This window comes from Cetorhinus maximus, chromosome 22, assembly GCF_964194155.1.
Source record: "Cetorhinus maximus chromosome 22, sCetMax3.hap1.1, whole genome shotgun sequence".
NCBI classification, from domain to species: domain Eukaryota; kingdom Metazoa; phylum Chordata; class Chondrichthyes; order Lamniformes; family Cetorhinidae; genus Cetorhinus; species Cetorhinus maximus.
Window position 1 is genome coordinate 56,957,734 of NC_135900.1, and position 26,092 is coordinate 56,983,825.

General features: G+C 43.8%; 2 protein-coding genes across 5 annotated transcripts in view; one reads left to right on the top strand and one right to left on the bottom strand.

The window, feature by feature from the left end:
- The window catches only part of ptprz1a (protein tyrosine phosphatase receptor type Z1a), a 261,256-nt gene extending 256,814 nt beyond the window's left edge, over positions 1-4,442 (top strand). For all 4 annotated transcript variants that reach the window (XM_078568367.1, XM_078568368.1, XM_078568369.1 and 1 more), the window contains 2 exons: positions 126-261; positions 1,807-4,442. In XM_078568367.1, coding sequence (XP_078424493.1) covers positions 126-261; positions 1,807-1,950 — 280 coding nt within the window. In that variant the 3' untranslated portion in view covers positions 1,951-4,442. The remainder of the gene's footprint in view (positions 1-125; positions 262-1,806) is intronic.
- Positions 4,443-5,758: 1,316 nt separating this feature from the next.
- aass (aminoadipate-semialdehyde synthase) overlaps positions 5,759-26,092 on the bottom strand; it is an 86,948-nt gene continuing 66,614 nt past the window's right edge. Inside the window, exons 20-23 of the mRNA XM_078568375.1 lie at positions 23,684-23,799; positions 22,839-22,927; positions 7,608-7,784; positions 5,759-6,114 (exon numbers count right to left, since the gene is read on the bottom strand). Coding sequence (XP_078424501.1) covers positions 5,999-6,114; positions 7,608-7,784; positions 22,839-22,927; positions 23,684-23,799 — 498 coding nt within the window. The 3' untranslated portion in view covers positions 5,759-5,998. The remainder of the gene's footprint in view (positions 6,115-7,607; positions 7,785-22,838; positions 22,928-23,683; positions 23,800-26,092) is intronic.

Here is a 26,092-nt window from a genome sequence, read left to right on the forward strand (position 1 = left end):
ATTGGACTAGACTGCAGTTGCTTCACTGCAAATATGAAGCCCAAGGGATATGAAGGTTTTATTATTGAGTGTTGTGTGTGTATGTGTATAAAAAGTCTAAAACTCATCTTTATTTCTTTCAATAGACATGGGGGAATAACAGCTGGTACCTTCTGTGCTTTGACTAAACTGATGCATCAGCATGAGAGTGAAAACTCAATGGATGTTTATCAAGTGGCTAAAATGATTAATTTAATGAGGCCTGGCATCTTCACTGATATTGTAAGTCACTAAACACCACTCTGTAAATGCAGAGTTCTTTACTATTTTTGACAAAACATTTTCAAAGCATATTTAAGAATAAGACTGGGATTGGTGGAAAATGAAAGGTAACCTGGTACCCTGTCTGGGGATCACTGGTAGGTAATGTGAAAGAACACTGACAGTGGTTGTTTCTTTGGTCTCACCATGTATTGGATTCTCCTTAGCCTATGTGTGTAGTGTGCTTCAATGGGGGAGGGTGGGTTGGATGATGTAGATAGCAAGATAGATCAGTCCTCCTAACGTGCCTTCTGTGCTGGTGTTCAGGCACAGATTGCTGTGGCTGCAGAGCAGTTTTATTCAGATTGATGACCCTAAATATAACTTGGGATATAAGAGTTCTGAACTGAGCTTGATGGGCCTTTGTTGGAGGAGCTGCATCTTCAGACCAGATCTCCTATGAGGAGAATACAGGGCTGAAACTTGCTGGTATATGTGGGAGATGAAGTGATTACAATTCTTGTAATTGCCCTGATCTGCCTGAATTCCCACAGGTAGCAGCTAAACATCAGCACTCTGCTCTAAACCCAGGTTATCTGTGAGCATATCCATGGGTGAGCTGCTGGAAATTTACAGAATACATACTAAGAAAAAAAATTTAAAAACCTTCCAGTAAGTGATCATATAATAATTCTGTATCCATAATAAAATGAGTTAATTATTTTTATTTCACTTACTAGAAAACTCAAAAGGAGGGAAATAGAGAATTGGATTTTTTGATGTCATTGAATAGATTTCCAGCAATATTAAGTAACTAGGTGTATACTAGCAGCCATTTTGCATTTTCACAGAATCACAGAAATGTTACAGGCAGAAGGAGGCCATTCAGCCCAACTTGTCTGCACCGATTCTCTGAATGATCAATTCACTTAGTGCCACCTCCTGCCTTTTCCCCCATAACCTGCACATTCTTCCTTTTTTGATAACAACCTAATTCCCTTTTGAATGCTTCCTTTGAGCTCGCCTTCACCACACTCTCAATGTATTCTAGATCTTAACCACTCGCTGCATGAAAAAGTATTTCCTCATTTTGCTTTTGATTCTTTTACCAATTACTTTAAATCTGTGCCCTCTTGTTCTCGATTCTTTCATGAGTGGGAACAGTTTCTCCATATCTACTCTGTCCAGGCCCCTCATGATTTTGAATACCTCTATCAATCTCCTCACAGCCTTCTTTCTCCAAGGAAAACAGTCTTCACTTATGAAGATAGATTGGAGAAGTTAAGTTCCTCAACCTGGAACATTCCTGATAATCATTTCTGCATTCTTTCCAATGCCTTCACTACCTTCCTAAAGTGTGGTATGCAGAACTGGATGCAATACTCCAGCCGAGGCCAAACTAGTGTCTTACACAAGTTCAACATAAGCTCTTTGCACTTATACTCTCAAAATGTTGTTTTGGAGCGAAGAGCAAAAAGACCACCATTGTGTTGAGGCAATTCTGACCCAGTTGCGGTGATTGTCAAAAATATTACAGGAATAATGATGTCTGTTCACTCTCTACAGGATCAGTTCCAGTTTTTATACAAAGCTGTCCTCAGCCTGGTCAGCACAAGAGATGAAAGCCCTGCAACTACATTGGAAACCAATGGCCTGGTCATGTCTGCCAATGACTGTAACGGAGCAGAAAGCATGGAATCTCTGGTGTAACAGTGCAAGAAATATCTTCAACAACACAGGAGAAAAACACAACCCTATTTAAGATCTTGTTAACTATACAGGTATCCATTGTAAAATCCTGGTATCCATTTTGTGGCACCAGCGGACATTGACCTGTGGGTGCCTTTATATAAAAAAAAATTGTGAGCAGAAATTGTTGTGCAGTGTGTGAATGTCCCATTTGCATCACGCTGGCCTGGCTGATGTTCGCTGTAGCATGTTCAGTGTCAAGTCCCATGGTCTGCTTCCAGTCTTTATCAGAGTTAGTGTTGGGGGAGGGGGGTGGGGGGATGTATCCATGACAGTGTCTTCTAAAGAGGTTTCCAAAAGATAATATTGACTGCAACATCAATGGTTACTAGAGTGCTGCTGCCTAAGACTTATCTCTCTGTTTTCCATGATGTCAACACCTTTTAAAGACCAACATTCAGCAGTGCCCAAGCAAGATACTGAATGTACAGAAATAAATATCAGCGTTGATTAAGTCTGGATAATGTGGACGTCATATTGTTAAAGAAAGAAAATTAATCTTCTAATACATAATGTAAATAGTAGAACAATGAACCTGTCTATGGACCAAATTTCTATTTATAATTCTAGATTTTTATATTTTACTACAGAGTCTTTTCTAGTCTTTTTTGATGTTCTGACTACATGGTTGTTGTAGCTGGCATTTTATTAATGTTTAAATATGTCTGTTTAATTCAGCTTTGATTCTAAATCTCATGTCAGATGTTTATTAATGACTTATTTGATGTGATTTTACAAATAACGGCATGCAATTTTAACACTACTTGTGCAACAGGAATAGTAAGTTCTAGACAGAATTTTCAGAGAAAAGATCCAGATGATGTGTGATTTGGTTATGACTGATGTTTTTACATTATGGCTACTGCAGAAGAATTAAAATATAAGGTTTATCAGCTGATTAGTACTGACTGTCATTATTGGGGATGTGCCAATAACACCGTGTGATGCACATCTGTCAATATCTTTGGAGTTCGAGATTAACTTCCAGCTCTGCAGAAGCTTTGGAACAACTCGACTTCTAAAAGCACCTGCCCAATATCAGTCCTGCGTTTAATGTCTGATCAAAATACAGAATTAAAAATGTCAATTACAATAATGAAACTCTGGAACGAAAAATATTAATAAAATAATCTTTTTGTACTATGTAAATACCGTTTGGAGTTTAACTTTGTTACGGGCAGGAGGGGGATTAATTTAAGCAGCCCTAATATCTCCTTTCACTACCCGTCTGTAAAGAGAAAGGTATTTCTGATTCCCCCCTTTATAAGTGATAGTTTTCTCAACCCTTCAATTTGGAGTGATCCAAACCTCCGAACCCTACAGCAAACTTGATAAGGTAAAGTAAGAGGTGTGTTTATTTTACACACACACAAAACATGGGAAGGGGTTTCACAACATCCGCCACTTTTTGCATACAATAAAAGAGGGATAAGGGAAAGAAAGGGTACAGGGCAAGACCACAATAAAAATAAGAGTTATGGTTTCACGTGAGTCCAGAATCAAAAATCCTGTGGTGTATTCCTTCAGAGGTTAGCAGGCTGAAACTGTTGCAGGGTGATCCATCTTTCCAGAAGTGAGGACTTCCCTGATGGAAGAGGGCATGCAGAGATCCATTAATCTTATAGGCCCAGATACCGAGTTTGGATGTTCCAGTAGTTCACAGCATAGGTCAGGAGCAGGCAATGTACCGGACAGAGCTCTTTCTGCTGCTACCTGTTAGGTGGTGTTAGGCTGCCTGGGCAATATTACAGGTTCTAGCAGCTTGGGGGAGGTAATTTGACATACCTCCCAATTCTTCTCCTGGGTTTTGGATAAAGGATGTGTTTTTCCAGGTCTGGAATCTTGAGAGGTTTAACAGACGAGTCAGGGTCCCTTTTGTCCTTGTAGACATACCGTCTCTGTTGGCAATAGCTCTGTTTTAGAAATGTAAAAGGATGTTGGTGCATTTCTTTGGAAGTTGATTTTCTGCAGTCACAGGGGGGTATTAGCACTTCTTTAAAGGTAACAAGGTTTCTGAAGGTTAGAAATTCCTCTGCTATGAGTCATCGCAAGTCAGGCACGTTAGAGTAAAACCTTTGTCCATTTTAAAAATAATCATCTTATAAAATAGCTAGGATGACGTAGATATATATTTTCCTTTATGTCTTCTGGACAGGACAACTTCCATGTATTATCTGGCTCACATTGCAAAAATATGCTTAAAACATAGATGTATTAAATCTACCACTGTATGTTGCCCAGCTCAAAGTTAATCACATTTTTGCAATCACTGTAAATGACTCTGTCCGTAACCCATGTATCTTTTAATATCCGATAATTTGTACTTAGTTTTATATATGTTGCTTGAGTGAAAAAAATGGCAATTCTACCTCAAACTTGAATTTTTATGTCCCAAAATTCAATAATTGGGCAGTCAGATAGCATCCTTTGTAAGCAGGATCATTGCATGATATGTTATCTGGATAAGGACCATTTTGAACTGAGGTGAAAGGATATTTGAGAGGGTGGGGGGAAGGATCCAGTCATACTAGTCCATGTTGGATCCAACAACATAAGGAAAATAGGTGTAATGTCCTGTTTGGACAGTGCCAGGAATTAAGAGCCAAATTCAAGAACAGGATCCTTTTTATAATCTCTGGATTATCGATCAGGTTAAGAAATTGACTGAGTAACAGTCAATAGCAGTAGACATAAAGGGAAGGTACTATAATCAGCAAGATGTGATGAGTAGTGATCTGCGTTGGGGCCTCAACTATTCACCTTATTTATTAACAACATAGAATATGGGACAGAAAGCCAAATATCCAAGTTTGCCGATGACACAAAGACAGCACTGTAGGCAGTGTAGATGGAAGCATAAGATTACAAAGAGATATTAATAGATTAAGTAAATGGGCAAAACTTTAGCAATTGGATTTCAACATATGCAAGTGTAAGGTCATTCACTTTGGACCCAAAAAGGATAGAATAGGGTACTCTCTAAATGAGAGAAATTAGAAACAGTGGAGGTTCAAAGAAACTTGATGGTCCAGGTATGCAGATCATTAAAATGTCATGAACTGTTAAAGAAAATAATCAAAAAGGCTAATGGATGCCAGCCTTTATATCTAGACCACTAAAATACAGGGGATCAGAAATCAAGCTACAGCTATAAAAAGACCTGGTTAGACCACACTTAGAGCACTAAAATGTTATGTGCACTACACCTTAGAAAGAAAATATTGGTTTTGGAGGGAGTGCAGTGTAGATTTGCCAGAATGATACCTGGACTCCAAAGATTAAATTACAAAGAGATTTTATAAACTAGGGTTGTATTCCTTAGAATTTAGCTATTGCGCTACATGTATGCATGTAGGCCAGCAAGTAATGGGCAGGAGATAGAGAAGCAAGATACATGGGGCTCTAACTAATAGCTGGATATTGTATGGCTCCCTGGGCTCTGCTGAAATTTTTTGATGCAGGAGTCTGCACTCCATTTCTGGAAAAGGAGAAGAAAGTGGGATCAAGATGTTACCTCTAGCTGGGGAGTTAACACTGGCACACTGGGTTCCTTCTGTACTCAATACAATTCCATGATTTGCAGCTATGTGTACAGGCAGAAGACTCCATACACAAAGTATTACTAATAAACTATAAGCTGTATTGAAACAGTTAGACAATGGTGGGCTTTGTTCACAAAGCCGAAAAGCTGTTTGACGTCACAATGTTTTTATAAATGAATCCAGGATTATTAACAGTTAATTACCACAGCTTGCAGCAGCATCAATGATTAAATTTCATTAATTGTTCCATTCTTTAATTAATCATGATTGACTCCACACCACAAAATACTCTCCAATTGGTAGTCTGAGCTCAAAGGTCAGCAGCACTGGGTGGGCGAAGAATTTCACAGGAGCAACTTGAAATTTACAGTTAAAAATGCGATGTGTCTTTGGTGCATAAAATCAATGGAAAACATAAAGACTGGAATATTACTGCATGATTTTCCAGTAACAAAATAATCCACCTTTCATGAAAAGGTGCTGCTTGAAGTATAAAAAATGCCTTCGGACTTGATGCGATCCAGAATTGGTTGATAGATATCTTTGGTCAATGGACCGATCATTCCTTTAGTGGAGATTTCACCTGTTAAAAATACAATAAAATTTCAACGTTGTAATGGTATTGGAAGCAGCAAATGGCACAAGCACAGTGATTTTTTTTTTTGGTGAGGGTTGGGGGCAAGCAGGAAGGGAAGAAAGAGAATCTTCGAGCAAGGCAGTCGTCAATGGACATGAAGACAAACATATTTGTACCTCGTATGTTTAATAACCACGGGCTTTTAACACCCAACAACCTCACTTGCAAACTGAATAACTCTTACCGCTATCACTTAAAATTGACATAGAATGACGTAGAAATTATAGCACAGAAACTGGAGTTCATGCTCCCCATGACCCTCCTTCCAAAATAACCCCATCAGGATAATCTTCTATTTCTCTCTTATCTGTTTATCCAACTTCCTTTTAAATGCATCTATGCCCTTTTCCTCAACTACTCCATGTGACAACAAGCTCCACATTCTAACCATCTTGTTAGTGAAGAAGTTGCCCCTAAATTCTTTATTGGATTTATTGGTGACAATTTTCTTTTTATGACCCATTGTTTTGGATCTTCCAAGTGGAAATATGTTCTGTTCATTTGCCCAATCAAACCCCATCGTAATTTTAAAGGCCTCTATTAAATCACCACTCCCAACAACCATCCCCCACTGCCCCCACAATCCCCAACAGTTCCTGATGGTTATAAGCTTTGTTTTGGTATCATTTCAGATCGCACATTTTTTTCCACGTTAACCAAATTGGTATTCTCTGAAATAAGAACATGCCCAGGATTGAGATACTGCAGCTATATATTATGAATCATGGTGTGCAGCTGGCACATTATTCAAAGTTAGTTTATGAATAGATATGCTTTTCATTTGTCAGAACAGATTTTATGTGTAGTTAATACTTCGGGAGGCTGAATGCTGATCATTAATGGCATCTGCACTGCTATTTTTCCCCCATAATCCTTCTTAGCCCACAAATTAGTATTGTAATCATTGTTCCAATTGCATTCAGGAATCAACTTGTGCAAAGGTCCCAGGGACAACAACTGATACAAATGACAAGTTAATCTGCTCTTATGGTATTGGCTGAGGGAGGAACATTTCCCAGAACACCAAGAGAATAGTGCAATGAAATCTTTAAATCTGCCTGAATGGGCAGGGGACTCAGCATAGCTGTCAGCTGAAAGATGACACCTCCACTCCAACAGTACAGCACACTTTCAGTAATGCACTGAAGAGTTAACACAGATTATGGCTCTAAATCCTTTGAATGCACAAGCTTCTAAGAGCAACGCTGACATGTCCCTACTTCAGTACCAATATGACTGAGGGGGAGCCATTGTTCTGTGATATTAATTTGGCTGGGGTCTCTGGTTTCCTTGTGCCAATTCTCACAAGGACCCTGGATTCCTCCCACCTTCTTCAACACTGCCACAGAAACAAAAGTATGCAGAATCCCCTTTAATAGGGAGAAACATTTGTGAGATGCTCACAAAATAATCTGTTCAAAGAAACAAAAATGATTTACCATCTAAAACCATTTCGGCACCAATAGCACAAGGGAAGCCAACAGTTTTTGCCATTGCTGAGAAACCACCAACATCACCGTAGACCACCAGGCTATCATGCTTAATTTCCAGTTGACCCGAAGCATGTCTAATGCCAACATCATTCCGTAAGACAATCAGATCTCTTTCACCAGGAGCTGAAACAAAAAAGAAGATATCACAAACAGGGATCTGTCGTATAATTTGAATCACAACCATTTTTCAAGTATGTATTGAAGGTATCGGACCACTGCTGCACTTTCCCTCACCGAAACACACTGAAAATGAGCAGAGTAAATGCATCTTAGTCCATGCATTAAATGTGGATGGACAGATCACTTCAGTACAGCTGTGATCTTGACTTAATATAACAAGATATAGGAGCAGGAGTAGATCTCACAGTCCATTGAGCCTGAGATCATGGCTTCTACTACATATGAAGTCCGCTTTACCACCCTATACACATAACCCTTGATCGCCTTCCTGCCCAAAACTCTATTGATCTCAGTTTTGAATATGCTCATCAAGTGAACATCCATAGCCCTCTGAGTAGATTCACAGTCGTTGAGTGAAGAATTTTCTTCTCCATCTCAGTCTAAATGGTCAACCCCTTATCCTGAGGCAATGACCCCCCAGTTCTGGACTCTTCAAGCAGGGTAAGCAGCCTCCACCCTCTCAAAATTTAATATGTTTCAATGAGATCATCTCTCAATTTTCTAAATTCCAGAGATCAATGGTCCATTCAACACATAAGTTTCTCAACCACAAATCAGTCTAGTGAGCCTTTGCTGCACTACCTCTTAGGCAAAGTATATCCTTCCTTAGGTAAGGAGAATAAAACTGTGTACGCACAGCACTCCAGGTATGGTCTCACCAAAGTCCTATATAATTTCAACGAGAATCCCTTACTCTTGTATTCCAACTCCTTTGCAATAAAGGTTTACATACCATTTGCCTTGCTAATTGCTTATTGTACCTACATGTTAACTTCTACAATTTGTGTACAAGGACCCCAGAATCCCTCAGCATACTAACATTTACTAGTCTCTCACCTTTTAAATAATACTCTGATTTTCCAAACTTCCTACCATAGTGGATAATTTCACACTTGCGCACCTTATATACCATCTCCCATTATTTTGCTCAATCACAACACTTTGATCCATTTGCAGTCTCCTTACGTTTTCCTCATAGCTTACTTTCACCAAGTTTTGTATTGGCATCTATGGATGCATTATATTCCGTCCCCTCATCTAAGAAGTTGACCTGTTTATTCCTATTCTCAGTTTTTTGTCCATCAACCAGTCTTGGATCCAAGCTATTATATTACCCTGAATCCAACGAGCCCTAATTTGTGCAACCACCTCTTGTGTGGCACTTTATCAAATGCTTTCTGAAAATCTAAATAAATTACATCCACCAGTTGCCCCTCACCTACCCTGCCAATTTACACCCTCAGATTAGTGCAAACACAAGTTCCCTTTCATAAAAGTATGTTGACCCTGTCTAATCAAATTGTGATTTCCAAGTGCCCTGTTACCGCATGCTTAATAATCGATTCTAACATTTTCCCTACTCTTGATGTCAGCCTACCTGGCCTATTTTTCCCTGCCTCCTTGAAGGGCAGGGGTTATATTTTCTACCTCCCAATCCAACAGGATCATTCTCAAGTCTAAGGAATTCTGAACAATCGAAACCAATGCATTCATTATCTCTGCAGTCATCTCTTGGTAGTAGGCAAATCAGGTCCTGGGGATTTCAAGCACTTTTTCTTCACTAATATTAATTATTTAAAGTTAAAGTTACTGACTCTCATTACAGCTTTGGTTCCCCGCTATTGCTGGTGTGGAGATTTACCAGAATGGTTCCAGGGATTTTAGCTACAAGGTTTTGCTAGAGAAAATGGGATTGTTCTCCTTGGAGCAGAGGAGATTAAGGGAAGATTTAATAGAAATGTACAAGATTGTGATAGATTTAGATAAGGTAGACAAAGAAAAGTAGTTCCTATTAGCTAAAGTACAAGATCTAGGGGACACATATTTTAGGCTGGGGGAGATGTGAGAACATTTTTTGCACAGTGAGTGGTAATATCCTGGAACTCACTGCCTACAAGGGTGGGAGACAATGAATGATTTCAAAAGGAAGTTTGGATAAGCACTTGGGAAATAAACTTGCATGACTACAGGGATAGATTGAGGGAATGGAGCTATTGGATTAGCCAGCATGGACTCAATAGACTGAATGGCCTCCTTTTGTGTGGCATTGATTCTGCTTCTATGACTCTACGTGAGATTGTACCTTTGACTAACATTGACACGTTTCCACTTACCCAGCTGGGCTTTTCCAGTTCTCAGACAGGATGCCAGAGCAGACCCTCACAATGCCTCATTCTCCAAAGGAGAATTGCACAGGGGTGAGGAAAGAGCAGGGAGAGGGGCTAACTGGGCTGGCTCTTTCAATCAGCCAGTGCACTCAATAGGCTGAATGGTCTTCTTCTGTGCTATATTATCCTATGATTTTATGAACTTTACTTGCATTAAGCTATAAAATTATTCTTGAAATATGACATTAAACATACAGTGTAAACAGGTTGGCATTTCAGCACAGATATCAGTAGTACTTTAGGTAAAAGATAACAAGGAGCACTGGCTCGTTTACTGAGATCTGACCAAGAATATATGGTCTTAATAAAGTGTCGGTTCAGGTGTTTGGTGTTATGGCTATTTTCGTACAATGCAGAAGCAGAAATAAAACTACAAAATAATGAGAACACAATCAAACCTCACAAAATAATCTATCATAATCTTTCATTAGTTCTACTGAAAGGTGATCTCGACCTGAAAGGTTGGGCGGGATTTTCCACTCCCTGCATATAAGTGTGGTGGTGGGCGTGAAAATTGGTGTTTTACCTGCCGGCCACTATGGCAGGTTCTCGTGCCGTATCATCCGCTACACACATGATTAAATACACATGCACTGGAAACACACCGGTTTGCTGGCGGGCGGCCTCTGATTCACCCACCACGCCACAAGCTCACCGCTTCCTCAGTCCAGGCGCCATATTTAAAATGCAGCCGCACACAGCATTCTTAATGTCTGCAGCCCAGGACTGCTCCGCTGAAGACATGGCCCCGAAAACCAAGAGAACGGCAGCCTCCAACTTCAGTGACGCCTCAATGGAACGCCTTTTGGACGCAGTCGAGGCGCACCATGATGTCCTCTACACCCGCTCTTGCCGCAGGAAGTCCAGCAAGCTCACCAATCCGGCTTGGGAGGCAGTGGCATCGGTGGTCAGTGCCAACACTGCACAGAAGAGGCCAGGCACCCAGTGCAGAAAAATAATGAATGATCTCATCCGTGCCATCAGGGTAAGTCAACCATCTCATCACTCTCAATACTCACACTCACAAGCCCATCACATATTCAGTGGCATCTCACTCACTGCCAACTCAAGGGACATCAAAATTCACTCACACACATCCTCAAATCTCCATCTAGACTCATCTCCTCTGGAGATTGCGTCCTCATCCCGGCCATGGCACTCCTCACCACTCACACACGCCAGGCATCCTTATCACCTGCCCTGGCATGCGTCTTGTCACACTCTCTCCATCTGTCTTTATGCAGGACAGGATCGCACACAATCGCAGGGAGAGGTCCCAGAGCTGGGGTGGAATGCCGGAGCTCAATGTCCTCTCTCAGTGCGAAGCTCACCAATAAGTAGGAGCACTTTTCCACCTCAAGGTGCCAAAGCTCTGCCCTCTCAGCCACATTATTGCCCTGGTGCTCAAAGCTACAGCTTTGACTGTTTCATTGCGGCCACAAGGCTGTTGTCACAATGTTGGGATGCAGCGCTATGCGTCCCATCACCTAAACACTCGCCGAGACGTGTGATGCTAATTTGCAATGAGGGCACAATGTGTCTCTCTAAGAGGAGGTATTTTAATATCTGGCACGCAAGTGGTTGAACATTGTCATCTTCAGGGGGTCCACAATGCATAGTAAGGTGAGGATAAAAGCGGACCAGCATTCCTAACTGAGAGGACCGGATGTTAATGTGATAGAGAAGGTGACACAAAGGGTGGAGTCATCTCAGGTTAGATGCAGACATGTGGAACATCCTCAGCTGCCTTGGCCTAAGCGTCACCTAACAGTTTCACCATTGGGGTTACACAGAATATGTTGTCCCATTGCTGGAGATGGATCTCCTTGAGGAGCCTTGTCACTTTGAAGACATTCAGCTATGAGCCCACTGAGGATAGTGGAACAGCTCCTGGCTCTTGTAGGCTGCCATTGCGACTGGGATGCTGGACAGACGCTTGAAGATGCAGCACCTTCTGAAGTCCGATGCTGGGACTCCCTCCTCCAGTTAGCACCTCATCTCAGCAAAGACACTTGCTCCTGAGTCTTCATCATCCTTCAAAGGATCAGGACAAGTGAGCCTGATGTGTAACTATTCACTCTCAGAGTGAAGTGCATGGGCGAAATGAGAGGAATAGCAACGCTGGTGTTCATGCTGGCCCATGATGGAGGGCACTTGGCCAAAAGGGTAACCACTGCAGCTCGCCATTTTCCTCATGGAATCTGGTGGCTATGAGGGCCTCAGGCGCATGCCTGCCTCATCTCGCCCATCTTATGGCCTCTTCCTCTGCAGCCTCAGTTTCCCTTTAATGTTCACCTCATCGGAGATGTGCAGCATCGGAGGAGACGTACAGCTCCTCAATGTCAGCATCTAGCAAGTCCTCCCCACTTTTCAGCGTCAGTTTGTGCAGCGCGCAACAAGCCACGATGATCAGTGAGACCCTCTGGGGACTGCACTGGAGTGCTCCGCCAGATCTGTCCAGGCATCAGAATTGCATCTTTAAGATGCCTATGGCCTGCTCCACCAATACTCTGGCAGTGGCATGAGCTTCGTTGTACCTTCTCTCTGCAGGATTCTGCGGCTGCCGCATGCACGTCATCAGTCACGTCCTTTGCTGGTCCCTATGTCACTGAGGAGCTGATCCTGGATCCTGTGTGGTCCCTCGAAGATGTCTGGGATCTGAGATCTACTCAAGATGTAGGAGTCATGGATACTTCCTGGGCATCTGGCGCAAACCTACAGGATTTGTCCACTGTGGTCACAGACCAGCTGTACATTGAATGAGTGGAAGCCTTTCCTGTTTCTGTATTGCAGTGCCTGCTGCCAGGAAGCTTTTATAACCACATGAGTACAGTCAATAGCACCCTGCACCTGTGGGAAACTGGAAATCTCAGCAAAGCCCAGTGCTCTGGCTGGATTGATCTCTGCCAAAGTTGATGTAATTGTGGGCCTTGGCAAAAAGGGTGTCTATGACCTCATGAATGCATTTGTGTGTGGATGCTTGAGAGATCCTGCAGAAGTCCCCAGTAGAGTCTGGAAGGAGCCACTGGCGTAGAAGTTAAGCGTGGCGGTTACTTTCACAGCCGGTGGCAAGGGATGCCCTCCCAGTCCCCGTGGCACCAATTCCTGCAGAATATGGCAAACTTGAATCACCAGATCCCTGGACATGCAGAGGTGTTGGCGACATGCTCTCTCGCTTATCTGCAGATAAGCCATGTGAGTTCTGTTCACCCTCGGTCTTGTGAGGCACCTACTCATGATGTTTCTGTGAGCCTCATCCTCTTGTGTCTGGAGGGGGCCCTGCTGGTCCTTGGTCTCGAGGGTTTGGCTCCTCACTTTGATGAGCCTGCGCCTCCATCATAATCTTCTTCCCTTCTGCCTGCATGTGATTATACAGGCAGCAATAAATCCAGGCTCCACCTTCCAGATAGCCTCCTCTCTGCAGTATCAGCGAGAAACAGACAAGTGTCAGCATTAGTCTCCAAGGTCCTCTTTCTGTCAATGACTCGTCAGTGAATATGGGTTCAAGGGCTTTGGTCCCTTGTCAGAAACTACTCACCCCAAAAATCCAGGCCAGCGCAGGGTTTGTTTCAAGGTGTAACTTCCCCCACCCCCACCCCTCCTGACCTTTACATGACCGTCTGCTATGAGATTGCTTTGGCCAGGTACTTGGGTGTGTTGCTTTCAGCCCAGGCACTTGGATCCTCATTTACTGCACTCTGATGCCACAATTTTTGGAATAAACATGAGGGAAAATGTTTAGTCAGGAACTGAGATTATTTAGGCCTAAGGTTTCTCCTCTGTGAAGCTGCCAATGCCATAATTGCAACACGCATCTGAAGCTTGTCCAGTTGCCCAATTGCTCTGGAGTGTGTTACTGCTCTGGGGAATTTCCATGCTGTGAACAAGGGTTAATACAAGGAGATCAATTAGTGCCACTTTACAGGATTAGTCTCACATTAAAGCACATCATAGCTTCATTAACCTCATTCCCTGCATTCTCATTGAAAGGCTCCTAACCTGTGTTAGATATGCCTGGGGAGCTCAGTCCTGTGATTTGCACATCCTGTATTATGTGGGAAATCCTAGACGCTCCTGGCGGTCTGGATGACCATGTGTGCAGGAGGTGCCTCCAACTGGAGCAACTCGAGCTCTGGGTTTTGGAGCTTGAGCGGTAGCTGAGGGCACTACAGTGCATTCACGAGGCTGAGGGGTTCATGGATACCATATTTCAGGACATGATCACCCCACAGCTTAAGGAAGTGCAAGCAGAGAGGGAATGGGTGACCGCCAGACAGAAGAAGGGACCAGGCAGGTAATGAGGGAATCCCCCGAGTGCATCTCGCTCGCAAACCGTTTTTCAGCCTTAGAAAATGGAGAGAGTGACGGATCCTCTGTGCAGGCCAACCAGAGCCAAGGCCATGGCACTGTGGATGGTCCAGCTGCTCAGGGGAGAGAGCAAGAAGTGTGGAAGGGCAACAGTGGTAGGGGATTCGTTAGTGAGGGGAGTAGACAGGCGCTTCTGCGGCCGTAGACGTGACTCCCGGATGGTATGTTGCCTCCAGGGTGCCAGGGTCTAGGATGTCACGGAACGGCTGCAGGGCATTCTGAAGGGGGAGGGTGAACAGCCAGAGGTCGTGGGCCAAGTCTGGGACCAATGACATAGGAAGAAAGAGAAATGAGGTCCTGTAAGCAGACTTAGGTAGGAAGTTGAAAAGCTGGACTTCAAAGGTAGTAATCTCTAGATTACTCCTGGTGCCACGCAGTAGTGAGTAAAGGAACAGAAGGATGAATGCGTGGCTGAAGAGATGGTGTAGGAGGGAGGGCTTTAGATTCCTGGGGCACTGGGACCATTTCTGGGGAAGGTGGAACCTGTACAAGTTGGACGGGTTACATCTGAACAGGAACAGGACCAACATCCTCGCGGGGAGGTTTGCTAATGCTGTTGGGGCGGATTTAAACTAAATTGGCAGGGGGGTGGGACCCTGAAAGTACTTCAGATGGGAGAGAAGCTGAGATGGAATTAGAAGTTAAAACATTAGTAAGTGAGTCTGGAAGGCAGAGGAAACATAGGCTAGATAAGAAAGAAGTGAGTTTAGCAAGGCAAAGTGGAATATATTTTAATGCAAGGAGCCTGAGGAATAAGACAGACGAGCTGAGGGCACAGATAGGCATGTGGGAGTATGATATCATAGCTATGACTGAGACTTGGCTGAAAGAAGCGCAGGATTGGCAGCTCAACATTCCTGGTTATAGGATATTCAGACAGGATAGAGAGGGGGATAAAAGAGGAGGGGGGGGGTCGCAATATTGATCAAGGAATCAATTATAGCAATGACGAGGGATTATATCTTTGAAGGATCATCAAATGAGGCCAAACGGGTAGAAGTAAAAAACACAAACACGCTGTTGGGTGTGTATTATAGACCTCCAAGCAGTCAGGGAGAGATAAAGGCTCAAATATGTAATCAAATTTCAGAGAAGCATATGAATAATAACGCAGTAATAATAGGGGATTTCAACTACCTAAATATTAACTGGGATAGTTTTAGTGTGCAAGGTAGGGAGGGAGAAAAATTCTTAAGTTGCATCCAGGAGAACTTTTTTTAGCCAGTACATAGAAAGCTCCACAAGGGACAGTTCTGGTCCTAATATTTGGAAATAAGCCCGGGCAGGTGGAAGGCGTTTTGGTCGGGGAGCATTTTGGAGATAGTGACCATAACTCAGTTAGATTTAAGATAGCTGGGAATAAAAGTTCTAAACTGGGGAAAGACTAATTTTACTAAGATGAGATACAATTTGGCCCAAGTGGACTTGGAGCAACTACTTGCAGATAAAACTGTGTCAGACCAGTGAGAGGCATTCAAGGAGGAAATAGTGAGAGTAAAGGGCAAATATGTTCCTGTAAAGACAAAGGGGGAGACCATGTCCAGAGAACCCGGGATGTCAAGGGACATAAAGGTTCGGATTAAGAAAAAAAGAGAAGGTTATGGCATATACCGAGGGCGCAATATGGCAGAGTCCCTAGAGGAGTATAAAAAGTGCATGGGGGGACGTAAAAAGGAAATTAGGAAAGCTAAGAGAGTGTGTGAGAAAACATTGGTGGGTAGAATAAAGAAAAACTCAAAGGGCTTTTAAAACATACAAAGAGCAAGAGAATAACTAGGGAAAGAATAGGGCCAATTAGGGACCAAAGAGGTAATATATGTGTGGACCTGGAAGGTGTGGGTCCAGTCCTCAATGAATACGTTGGTCTTCACAATGGACGCAAGTATAGATATCAGGGGGGAGGACTGTGAAATATTAGAGGAAATTAACATAGAATGAGGGAGGAGGTACTCGCGAGTTTAGCGGCCTTAAAAGTGGATAAATCCACAGGCCCGGATGAGATGTACCCCAGGCTGTTGAGGAAGGGAAGGGAAGAGGTATCAGGGGCCCTGGCAGTAATCTTCAAATCCTCTCTGGCCACAGGTGAGGTGCCAGAGGACAGGAAGGCTACTAACTGCTAACTGTCCCATTATTAACAAAGGGAGGAAGGGACAGACCAGGAAATTACAGACCAGTCAGTCTAACCTTGGTGGTAGGAAAGTTACTAGAAAGAATTCTGAGGGATAGAATATATCTGCATTTGGAGAGGCACGGATTAATCAGGGATAGTCAGCATGGATTTGTAAGGGAAGATTGTGTTTGACAAGTTTGATCAAATCTTTTGAGGAGGTAACCAGGAGTGTTGATGAGGGTAATGCATTTGATGTGGTCTACATGGATTTTAGCAAGGCTTTTGATAAGGTCCCTCATGGCAGACTGGTCAAGAAAGTAAGAGCCCATGGGATCCAAGGCAAAGGAGCACGTTGGATCCAAAATTGCCTGAGAGGCAGGAAGCAGAGGGTGATGGTAGAGGGATGTTTCCGTGACTGGAAGTCTGTTTCCAGTGGGGTTTCACAGGGCTCGGTGCTGGGGCCCTTTCTGTTTGTGATGTATATATATGATTTGGACTTAAATGTAAGGGGTATGATCAAGAAGTTCACGGATGACACGAAAATTGGTAGGGTAGTAAATAGTGAGGACAATAGCTGTAAACTGCAGGAGGAAATCAATGGACTGGTCAGGTGGGCAGAGCAGTGGCAAATGGAAGTCAACCCAGAAAAGTGTGAGGTAATGCACTTGGGGAGGGCTAACAAGGCAAGGGATTAAACTATGAATGATAGGACCCTGGAAAGATCAGAGGGATCTTGGTGTGTATCCACAGATCCCTGAAGGTAGCAGGGCAGGTAAGTGGTTAAGAAGGCATGTGGGATACTTGCCTTCATTAGTCAAGGCATAGACTACAAGGGAAGAGAGGTTATGCTGGAACTGTATAAAACACTGGTTAGGCCACAACTAGAGTACTACATGCAGTTCTGGTAACCACATTATAGGATGTGATTGCACTGGAGAGGGTGCAGAGGAGATTTACTAGGATGCTGCCTAGGCTGGAGGGCCTGAGCTATGAGGAACGATTGGATAGGTGGGGTTGTTTTCCTTGGAGCAGCAAAGGTTGAGAGAGGACCTGATAGAGGCGTGTAAGAATATGAGAGGCAGAGATAGGGTGGATAGGAAGGCACTTTTTCCATTAGTTGAGGGGTCAATAAGCAGGGGACATAGATTTAAGGTAAGAGGTAGAAGGCTAAGGGGGGAGTTGAGGAGAAATTTTTTCACCCAGAGGGTGGTGGGAGTCTGGAACTCACTGCCTGAAAGGGTGGTTGAGTCAGAAACTCTCGTCACATTTAAGTATTTAGATATTCACTTGCGTTGCTATAACGTCCAGGGCTATGGGCCAAGCGCTGGAAAATGAAATTAGTGTAGTCAGATCTTTGCTGATCGGCACAGACACGATGGGCCGAATGGCCTCCTTCTGTGCCGTAAACATCTATGACTCTCCTCAGCTGAGAATGCACAGTACAGCTCCCACCCACCTCCCCCCCCACCCCCCCGACAATTACATGTACCTGTCCTCAGAGCCCTCAGCAGCAGAGTATCTCCTCAGTTTAATTTTTTACTGCACCACCGTTGCAGATTGGAAGATGGCAGTGCTGAGGCCTCACTGCCAGGCCAGCTTGGACCCCCCCCCCTATGTGAGCGTGGAAACCCCTCCCATCATCCCAGAGGAGCTTAATGTTCAGGTTTCCCTCCCTCCAAAATAATCTCAATCCTCCCCCTGTATTCCTTGATCCCATTGTGAATGTGGTGGATATCCCTTTGTTATCCCCGGAACATGGTGAGAAAGCTGTGCCTGTGTCCCACGTGGACCTCACCCTTCCCCATCTTGAGGACACTTGCACAGTCTGACATATTAAACTGCTCCCCTCCACCCCTTCTGACACCCTTGAATGCCCAATCAATACCATTTCCCCATCTGTAGGTTGTTGATGTCTCTCTTGACTGAGTGTGGCCCAGTATGATGCCAGAAACCCCCTGGACCAATATGTGTGATGTTATGACAACACCCTGTGCACAACATCCTGGACGCAACTGAAACTGGACTGACAGGTCCTCCCCCTGCCTGGACTGGAACAAGGGCAGTCTTTGCAAGGAGCATTTCTTCACTCAGTGATCCTCTCATTCTGGCCCCAACTCGCTTATGTCATTCTGTTACCGATTCTCTCCCCATCCTGGCACTGAGGATGCTTTCCCACCCCCAATGGGGGGGGCCCCATCATCCCTGCCCAGTTAAGTGCAATTGTCCCCACTCTAACCCCTAGTAGAGGCCTTACCCTGCAGCCCCTTCTCATGCTTCAGGCCAATTTCCCCCTTCCCCAGTGGGGGCTTTACCCTGCAGCACATTAAAAACCACCCCTAACTCTAGTAGGTAGAGACTTGCCTCCGACACCCACCCCCCCGAAAGCAATATGGTGCTGCCTGCGAAACCTGATGCTGAGTCTAAGTTGCTGTGAGTGCTGCACAATGCAAGGTAAGCGAATGAACCTCGAAGTCACAAGCAAAGTGCAGGTCGCATCACTTATATACCATCGTGAAACACGTCGGTCTAACTGGACGCTGACGTGCCCTCTTGATCCAGCGTGAGGGGATGATTCCGGTGAGTAGCCCTCATAATGAGATGCAAATGTGTTAAAAAGACATCCCCAGCGTGCTGTTGTGGGAAACGCAGCCCGCCATCGATGGCTGGAACGGACGATCCCAGACTGCTTTTACGATGGCGGTACACTGATTTTTCCGATCTCGCGACATTTTCTGCTCCTAGCCAGAAAATCCTGCCCAAACTCGCTTTCTCTCCGCAGATGCTGCCTGACCTGCTGAGAATTTCCAGCAACTTTTTTTCTTTTTATTTCAGATTTCCTGCATCTGCAGACTTTTGCTTTTATATTACTCATAAAATAATCCCCAGCTATATTAGAATCACAATGCAGAAGAGGCCCTTCGGCCCATCGAGTCTGCACCGACACATGAGAAACACCTGACCTACCTACCTAATCCCATTTACCAGCACTTGGCTCTTGGCCTTGAATGTTATGACGTGCCAAGTGCTCATCCAGGTACTTTTTAAAGGATGTGAGGCAACCCGCCTCCACCCAGGCAGTGCATTCCAGGCCGTCACCACCCTCTGGGTAAAAAAGTTTTTCCTCACATCCTCCCTAAACCTCCTGCCCCTCACCTTGAACTTATGCCCCCTTGTGACTGACCCTTCAACTAAGGGGAACAGCTGCTCCCTATCCACCCTGTCCATGCCCCTTGTATACCTGCCAGAATGCTGCAAATATTGTTATAACCTCATGCTACCTGGTGCTACAACACTGATCTATCAATTTTTTCTCCTTCAGGCAGCCAAGAGTAAAGTCAGATTTTCTAAATGTAGTGCTAACATATATGGTTGCTTCTAACAAAGACCTCACTTGATGAATAATTTAGGCACAATACAAACTCATGCAAATGGAGGACCTACAATGCACTATGGAATTAGGGAGGGAAGCTGGGACAGAATTGCAAATACTGTTATGAAGAATATGTTTATGATTTCGTACACAGAGGGGTCCACTCCACTCCCAAGACCAGGGTAGAAAGTTTAGTTAGAATTTAAAGAACTATTCAAATGATCAAAATCACAGGTACGGACATTTTAAACATGTGCATGATCCACTTCACCAAAAGACATGCAGAGAATCACTTTTGTATCATGTCTGTAGTTTTAACTTATTACGTTGCTAGCTTTAAATATTCATGGACACATGAACAAAATCAAAGATGATTCCTACAATATGTCTGAAATATCAGGGGAAACATGATATTGTTAAGAAATACTATTTATGGAGCTGATTTTTTTACTCCTTGACAACATCTTTTATACAGGCATGCTGCTAACTAGCTTTAGGCCTCAATATGAATGCATCGATTTTAAAAGATGAATGAACTCGCCTTGAATGTCCCATTATTTTGAAATCAAAATCATAGACTTAAGATAATTGGCAAAAGAATGAAGAGGGAAAATGGGGAGTTTTTCTTCAACAATCTGGAATGCACTAGCTAAAACGGCAGTTGAACAGGATTCAATAGTTACTTTCAAAAGTGAATTGAAAAAAATACTTGAAAAGGAAAATTTTACAGGGCAATGGGAAAAGAGCAAGGGAGTGTGGCTAATTGCATAGCTCTTTCAAAGAGCTGGCATGGGCATGATAGGATGAATGGCCTCCTTCTGTGCTGTTCTCTTCCTCCTATGGTTCAACAAAATGCAATCACTGCTGTCCTGCAGACAAACATGGCAGCCAACTTGCCACAAAGCAAGCTGGCACAAAGAGCAAATCAATAAGATAGGAATGCTAGTCAGGAAACTCAAGAGAATGTCTTATTCTTCTTCAAATAGCGATAAAGCCTGAAGAATGGGAGAACTCAACACAGTGACTTTTAGTCTGCCAGTGCTTGGATACATTTTCATTCCTCTAATCAAGTCAAAAGAGGATGAAAGTAAATTAAATGTCTTCTGCAATTTGGTCAGTATAATTCACCTTTGTGAACAACATTATGGATCTTTATCTATTATTGCCTGAGATTATTATCTGTTCATTAGTGTACAGGTCTTAATTTTGGTTGACTATGAAAGAATCTATCAAGAAACATCAGGATGAGACTGTCCAGGCAAACAGGGCCTGATTTTAACTCTGTATGTGTGAATGATTTTGAGTGCATTCAATAAAGATCTTTGGAAAGAAAAAGTATTTTAGTCTGGAAGGCTTGATCATGGAGTTGATCCAATGCTATCCTTGTTGTATAAAGCATGACACAAATGGTCACCAAACAAGAAGCTTTTCTCAACCTCATTCAACCCAAAGTGGACAATTTTGGCTGAGATGATTTGGATGAGTTGTCCTTTTGATAAACAGAACGTCAGTTTGTTATTGGTTCAAATCCACGCTCTGGTACAAATCTATACAATACTATCTTGTGTTTGCCAAGTGTAGTGGAAATCACTGAGCCTCAAAGTCTTGCTGTTCCCACAACCCATCAACTGAACGGGATTGCCGTTGTACAATTTTAACTAAAAACAACACATGTTACTAATGCAGTATCTAAAAGAGTCTTTGTTTTATATACTGTCTAATTAACCGTGTAAATGGTTTTAATTATAGCATTTTGTTACCTTTTGTTTTTCCCTTACTGGATATATCGTCTCTCTAATGATAACGTAGTGACCATCTTCTCCTTGCCATCGAATGTCTAATTTGAAATGGGGAGCTAGAACAAGCCTGGACATGGAGCCCAATGAAAGGTTCTATTGGGTGGATTTTATGGCAGGACGGATTACTCAGGTCCCCTGGCCCCCCAACAAATGAAGTCCTTTGGCACCATGACCGACTAGAAACCAGGCTGCCCTGGGGTCGTCCCCGGGCAGCCTCAATTGGATTGGAGTGGGACTTTCGCTCCCACCCCAGAGAGCTGCTGACCAATCTGATGCCCAGCAGCTCTGTAATCCCAGCAGTGCAGAATTGAGTAGTAGCTACTGCTTAATCCACAAAGGTCCCAGGCTTCAGGTTAGTCAGGGATTTTGATTGGGCTTGCATGGCAAACCCCAGCGAGGGAGAGGGGGGTAGGGAATCAGATTTTAGCAATTGGTACGGAGACCTTTTTGGGTGTGCCTCTGATAGGCACTGGGGACCCTCCCAAAGGAGGTACCCCCCTTTCTACCCAACAGCAGCCCTGCATGAAAGTTGATGGGCTGTTCACCATTAATTGATCACTTAAGAGCCTCAATAGGCCAAAGGATGGGAAAGCTGCATGTTGCCTGCCCACTGTAATATGGGAGGCAGGTTAGGTGTGGGTGGTAAGGCAGGCCCCCCATTTTATTTTACGAGTACCTTCTGCCTTCAAATTTGCCAGCAGGTGCCCATAAAATTCATCCCCATGCTTCCTCCATTACACACAGTCTGACTACAATTCAAAAGCACTTTATTGGTTGTGGCATGCTTTGGAAGGTCATAACAGATGCTCCATTAATGCAAATACTTCCGTGCTTAATATTCATTCTCAATATAAAACACCAAGATCTGGAAAGAGTTCTGGAAATAGAATACCAACTAATCTCCAATGACATTGCTCAGAAATTAGTTAAAGAGATACTGGAATGGAATCAGTCTCAGCAGCTAACACTTGTGATTTTACTTGCTGATAAATTGAGTCCAAATGCATATCTAAATGCCCAGGACTTCAATTTAGCAAAAACTTCAGTTAGAACTTTATAAAAGCAAGGTGTTTCATGTCATACCTTTATTTTTTTCTCTTTCATTTTTCATTAATTCCTAAAACATTAAAAAAAACACATTCTGTAAAGTTAAAGCACGAGAAAATGTAATGCTCTTCTTACCATAGGTAAGTTTGGGCTCAATGTGCTTTGCAAAAGTCTCCAGAAGGCTCTGTTCTTTGTGAACTGGTTCATCTTCCAACAGCCCAAGCCTTTTTGAAAGCAAATAAATGTCACTACAAGCAAAGGAAGCATTTTACAAAATGTGTCAATTAAGTCTTTTAAATAAGGTTTAGTAAGCTGGAACACAGCCAAGCTATGTATTGGAATGACTCAACAAGATGTCCTCTGTCTCAACACATCTTGGGTGCAATGAACAGAACAGAGAAAGAGAGAGAGAGAAAACAAAAAAGAAAGGAGAAAGAGAGAAGTAGAGATCAGAGGGACAGTTAAACTGATTCATCATGGAGGTAGAATTCTGAATCTATCAGTCTCCCAATGTAATTTTGATGGAAACCCCAGAGAACCAACGAACACTCCCAGAAAATCAAGCCAATCGTTTGTATAACAGTGCCAGCAAAGACTGAAAAAGATCACTATCCTGTTTCCTCAACAAGCACACAAAGGCATTTAATGTTTTAAAATAGGAAATCTAGCTACTGCTTCAATAAAGAGCTGTTAGGATATTAGAGACATATTTTTCAATTATCACACGCCCCCTCCCCTCCACCCCGGGTCGTCAGGCAGACTGCCAGATCGAGTGAAAAGTTCTAGCTTAAGAAGGGATAGAATACATACATTGCTCAGCCCATCATTATTGCATTCAGCTCATCTTGACAGATCACTGTGAACTGAGTACCAATGGCACTGATGAAGAACTCTGCAATTTCCCCAATTCTCCGGAAGGGGACAGTGTGTGTGACTTTCAAGAGACCAATAGCAGAAAGAAAAAACAATGGTTGTCTCACCACAACAGAGTGCTCATTCTGTGGTCGTCTCTTCCAATCTTATCATAGATGGCTTCTTGGAGGCTTTGGAAACTGCTGGATGGTGCAATTCCCACCAGGTTACACATGAGTTCTCTCTGTACAAACATTAGAATTTCAAATAGCCTGAGTAGAGAATAATGAATTGGGACTACAGGGGCAGAGGCAGCATAGGGAGGGGAAGGAGGAAGAGAAAGACACAACAAAAGAGCCACACTCTACTCACATGCTACACTGATAGACTTTTATATCTTTTAAATTAAGCGTGCCATTGCTGGCCGGACGAACCTTGAACACAAGGTGAACACCATTAATTTCAGTGAAAGGTTCTACACAAGTAAAATCTGTTATTTTACACATGTTAGTGCCATGGGTGAAACCTGAGAAATAGGACTGGAGAAGTTGCATAGATGTTGAAGCATAAGAGCATGCAGGGACTGTAAGTGTAACAACCCTAGCCCTTCCCTCAGAAACCACTTGCAAACAAGGTTGTGGTCAGGTAAATAGCTCTCCAGTCATGTTAGAAAGGAGAAGAATATCCTCCTATTACATTTGAAATGAGTAATGAATGAATATAGGAGAAATCCATTGATAATTCTGCCCTCCTCCCTCCCTCGTCCCTCATTAGCACTTTATGCCCTCTTACCCTCACCAGCAATAATCTATCTAATGATCACCAGGTTTGAGCATAAAATGCTGGCAATTTTCTCATTTCCTTGGGGTGGGGAGGTGTGGGATCTTCCAAATGACCAGTGGAAGATCAGCAAAAATGTTTTTTACACAGTGCATCAGGGGTTCCACCAGAGTAAAGGTGGCCAATCAGAAGAAGCTTCAAGGGTATTCCCAACAAAGAGCATTTCAGTGTAGTTGAGGACGATATGCTTAGTAAATTTAAAAAAATAAAGACAGAAAATGCTAGAGAATCAGCAGGGTAATGGATATCTGATAGCAGAGAAGGCACAAACATTTCAGATATATGCGCCTCATCAGAGCTGGGAGCTAAAGGATAGCTAGCACCTTAGTAGATCAAGGGGAAGAAAGTGGCGCGGGGTGGGTAGAGATCAACATGGTAAGGGAGATAAAGGGCTGGATTTGAAGGCAGGAGTTCGTAAATTAGAAAGGGTAGCCTGCCCGGTGCCTTTGTTCCCACCCCAGACCTGTTACATTGTACGGGGGAGGGCGTCAGGCAGCCAGTCTGCTCTTGCACCAACTGAAGCCCTTAAATGGTCAATTAATGCCTACTTAAGGGTCTCATTCTGCCTCTGCTGCTATAATATGTGCAGCAGGGAAGGAGACGACCAAACAAGCAGCCTGGCAGCCTTCACTGCGTTGGCTGCTGGTGGGCAGAAAAGCAACCCCTGGTACATCCCCCTCACTCCTAATCCCTGTTACCCACCAGGCCCGCTCCCCGCACCCCCCATCCCTGGTGCAGCCCATCTGGCCCTCTTCCACCCACCACCCTTAGTGTAGCTGTACCCCAGTTATGGTACAGAACCTCTCCCCACACTGCTCACCACCCGCCACCGCCCCCCCACACCCTACCCTCACAACAATTACTGTGTTCCAACACAGTTTCCAAACCTATGATGTCAACCATCCACCCATTTTTCCCTGACCACCAACCACCAACTCCACCCACCCCCACCGCACCCCACTGATGAAAGATCAGATTAATATACACTAATTGGGTGGATGAGCCCAGGGATCCCATTTAGGGAGAACCCCAAGTGCATGCACTGGCCCACTCAGGGAAAGCTGCTGAGCTGGCTGCTTGGCATGGGCCTCTACTGCTGCCGGTTACATCCAACTGGGGTGACAGATGAGGCCCTTAAGTGGGCATTAATTTCCCACTTAAGGGCCTCAATTGGCTCACTGGTGGGCAGACTGCCTGACACCACCCCATTCCTAATCCCTGTTACCCACCAGCCCCCCCCCCCCCCCCCCCCCCCCCCACACCCCCGCACCCCCCATCCCTGGTGCAGGCCACATCCCCCTCCGTCCCTGGTATAGCCCATCTGCCCCTCTTCCACCCACCATCCTTGGTGTAGCTGTACCCCAGGCCTGGCAGCAGACTTGGGTCAGGAATGATCAATCCCAGTTTGTGAAGTCCTTTCACCGTATTTGCATATCCCTGAAAGCGGAAATGGGAGTACGGGCAGTGGATAGGGAGTGGTCAGGCCGCCCGCTGGATTTAACATACCCTCTGTCTTCAAACCCATTGGTGGGGGAGCGTAAAACCCATCCCATGGAGTGTAACGAAGATAATGTTGCACTTGGCTCCAAATATTACATTTAATCTTATATCTAGGGTGTCTTGTTCTCAGCACCTCCACGACTAGAAGTGATCAACTTCTAACCACCATATTCAATTTGTGATGACTAGTAATAAAG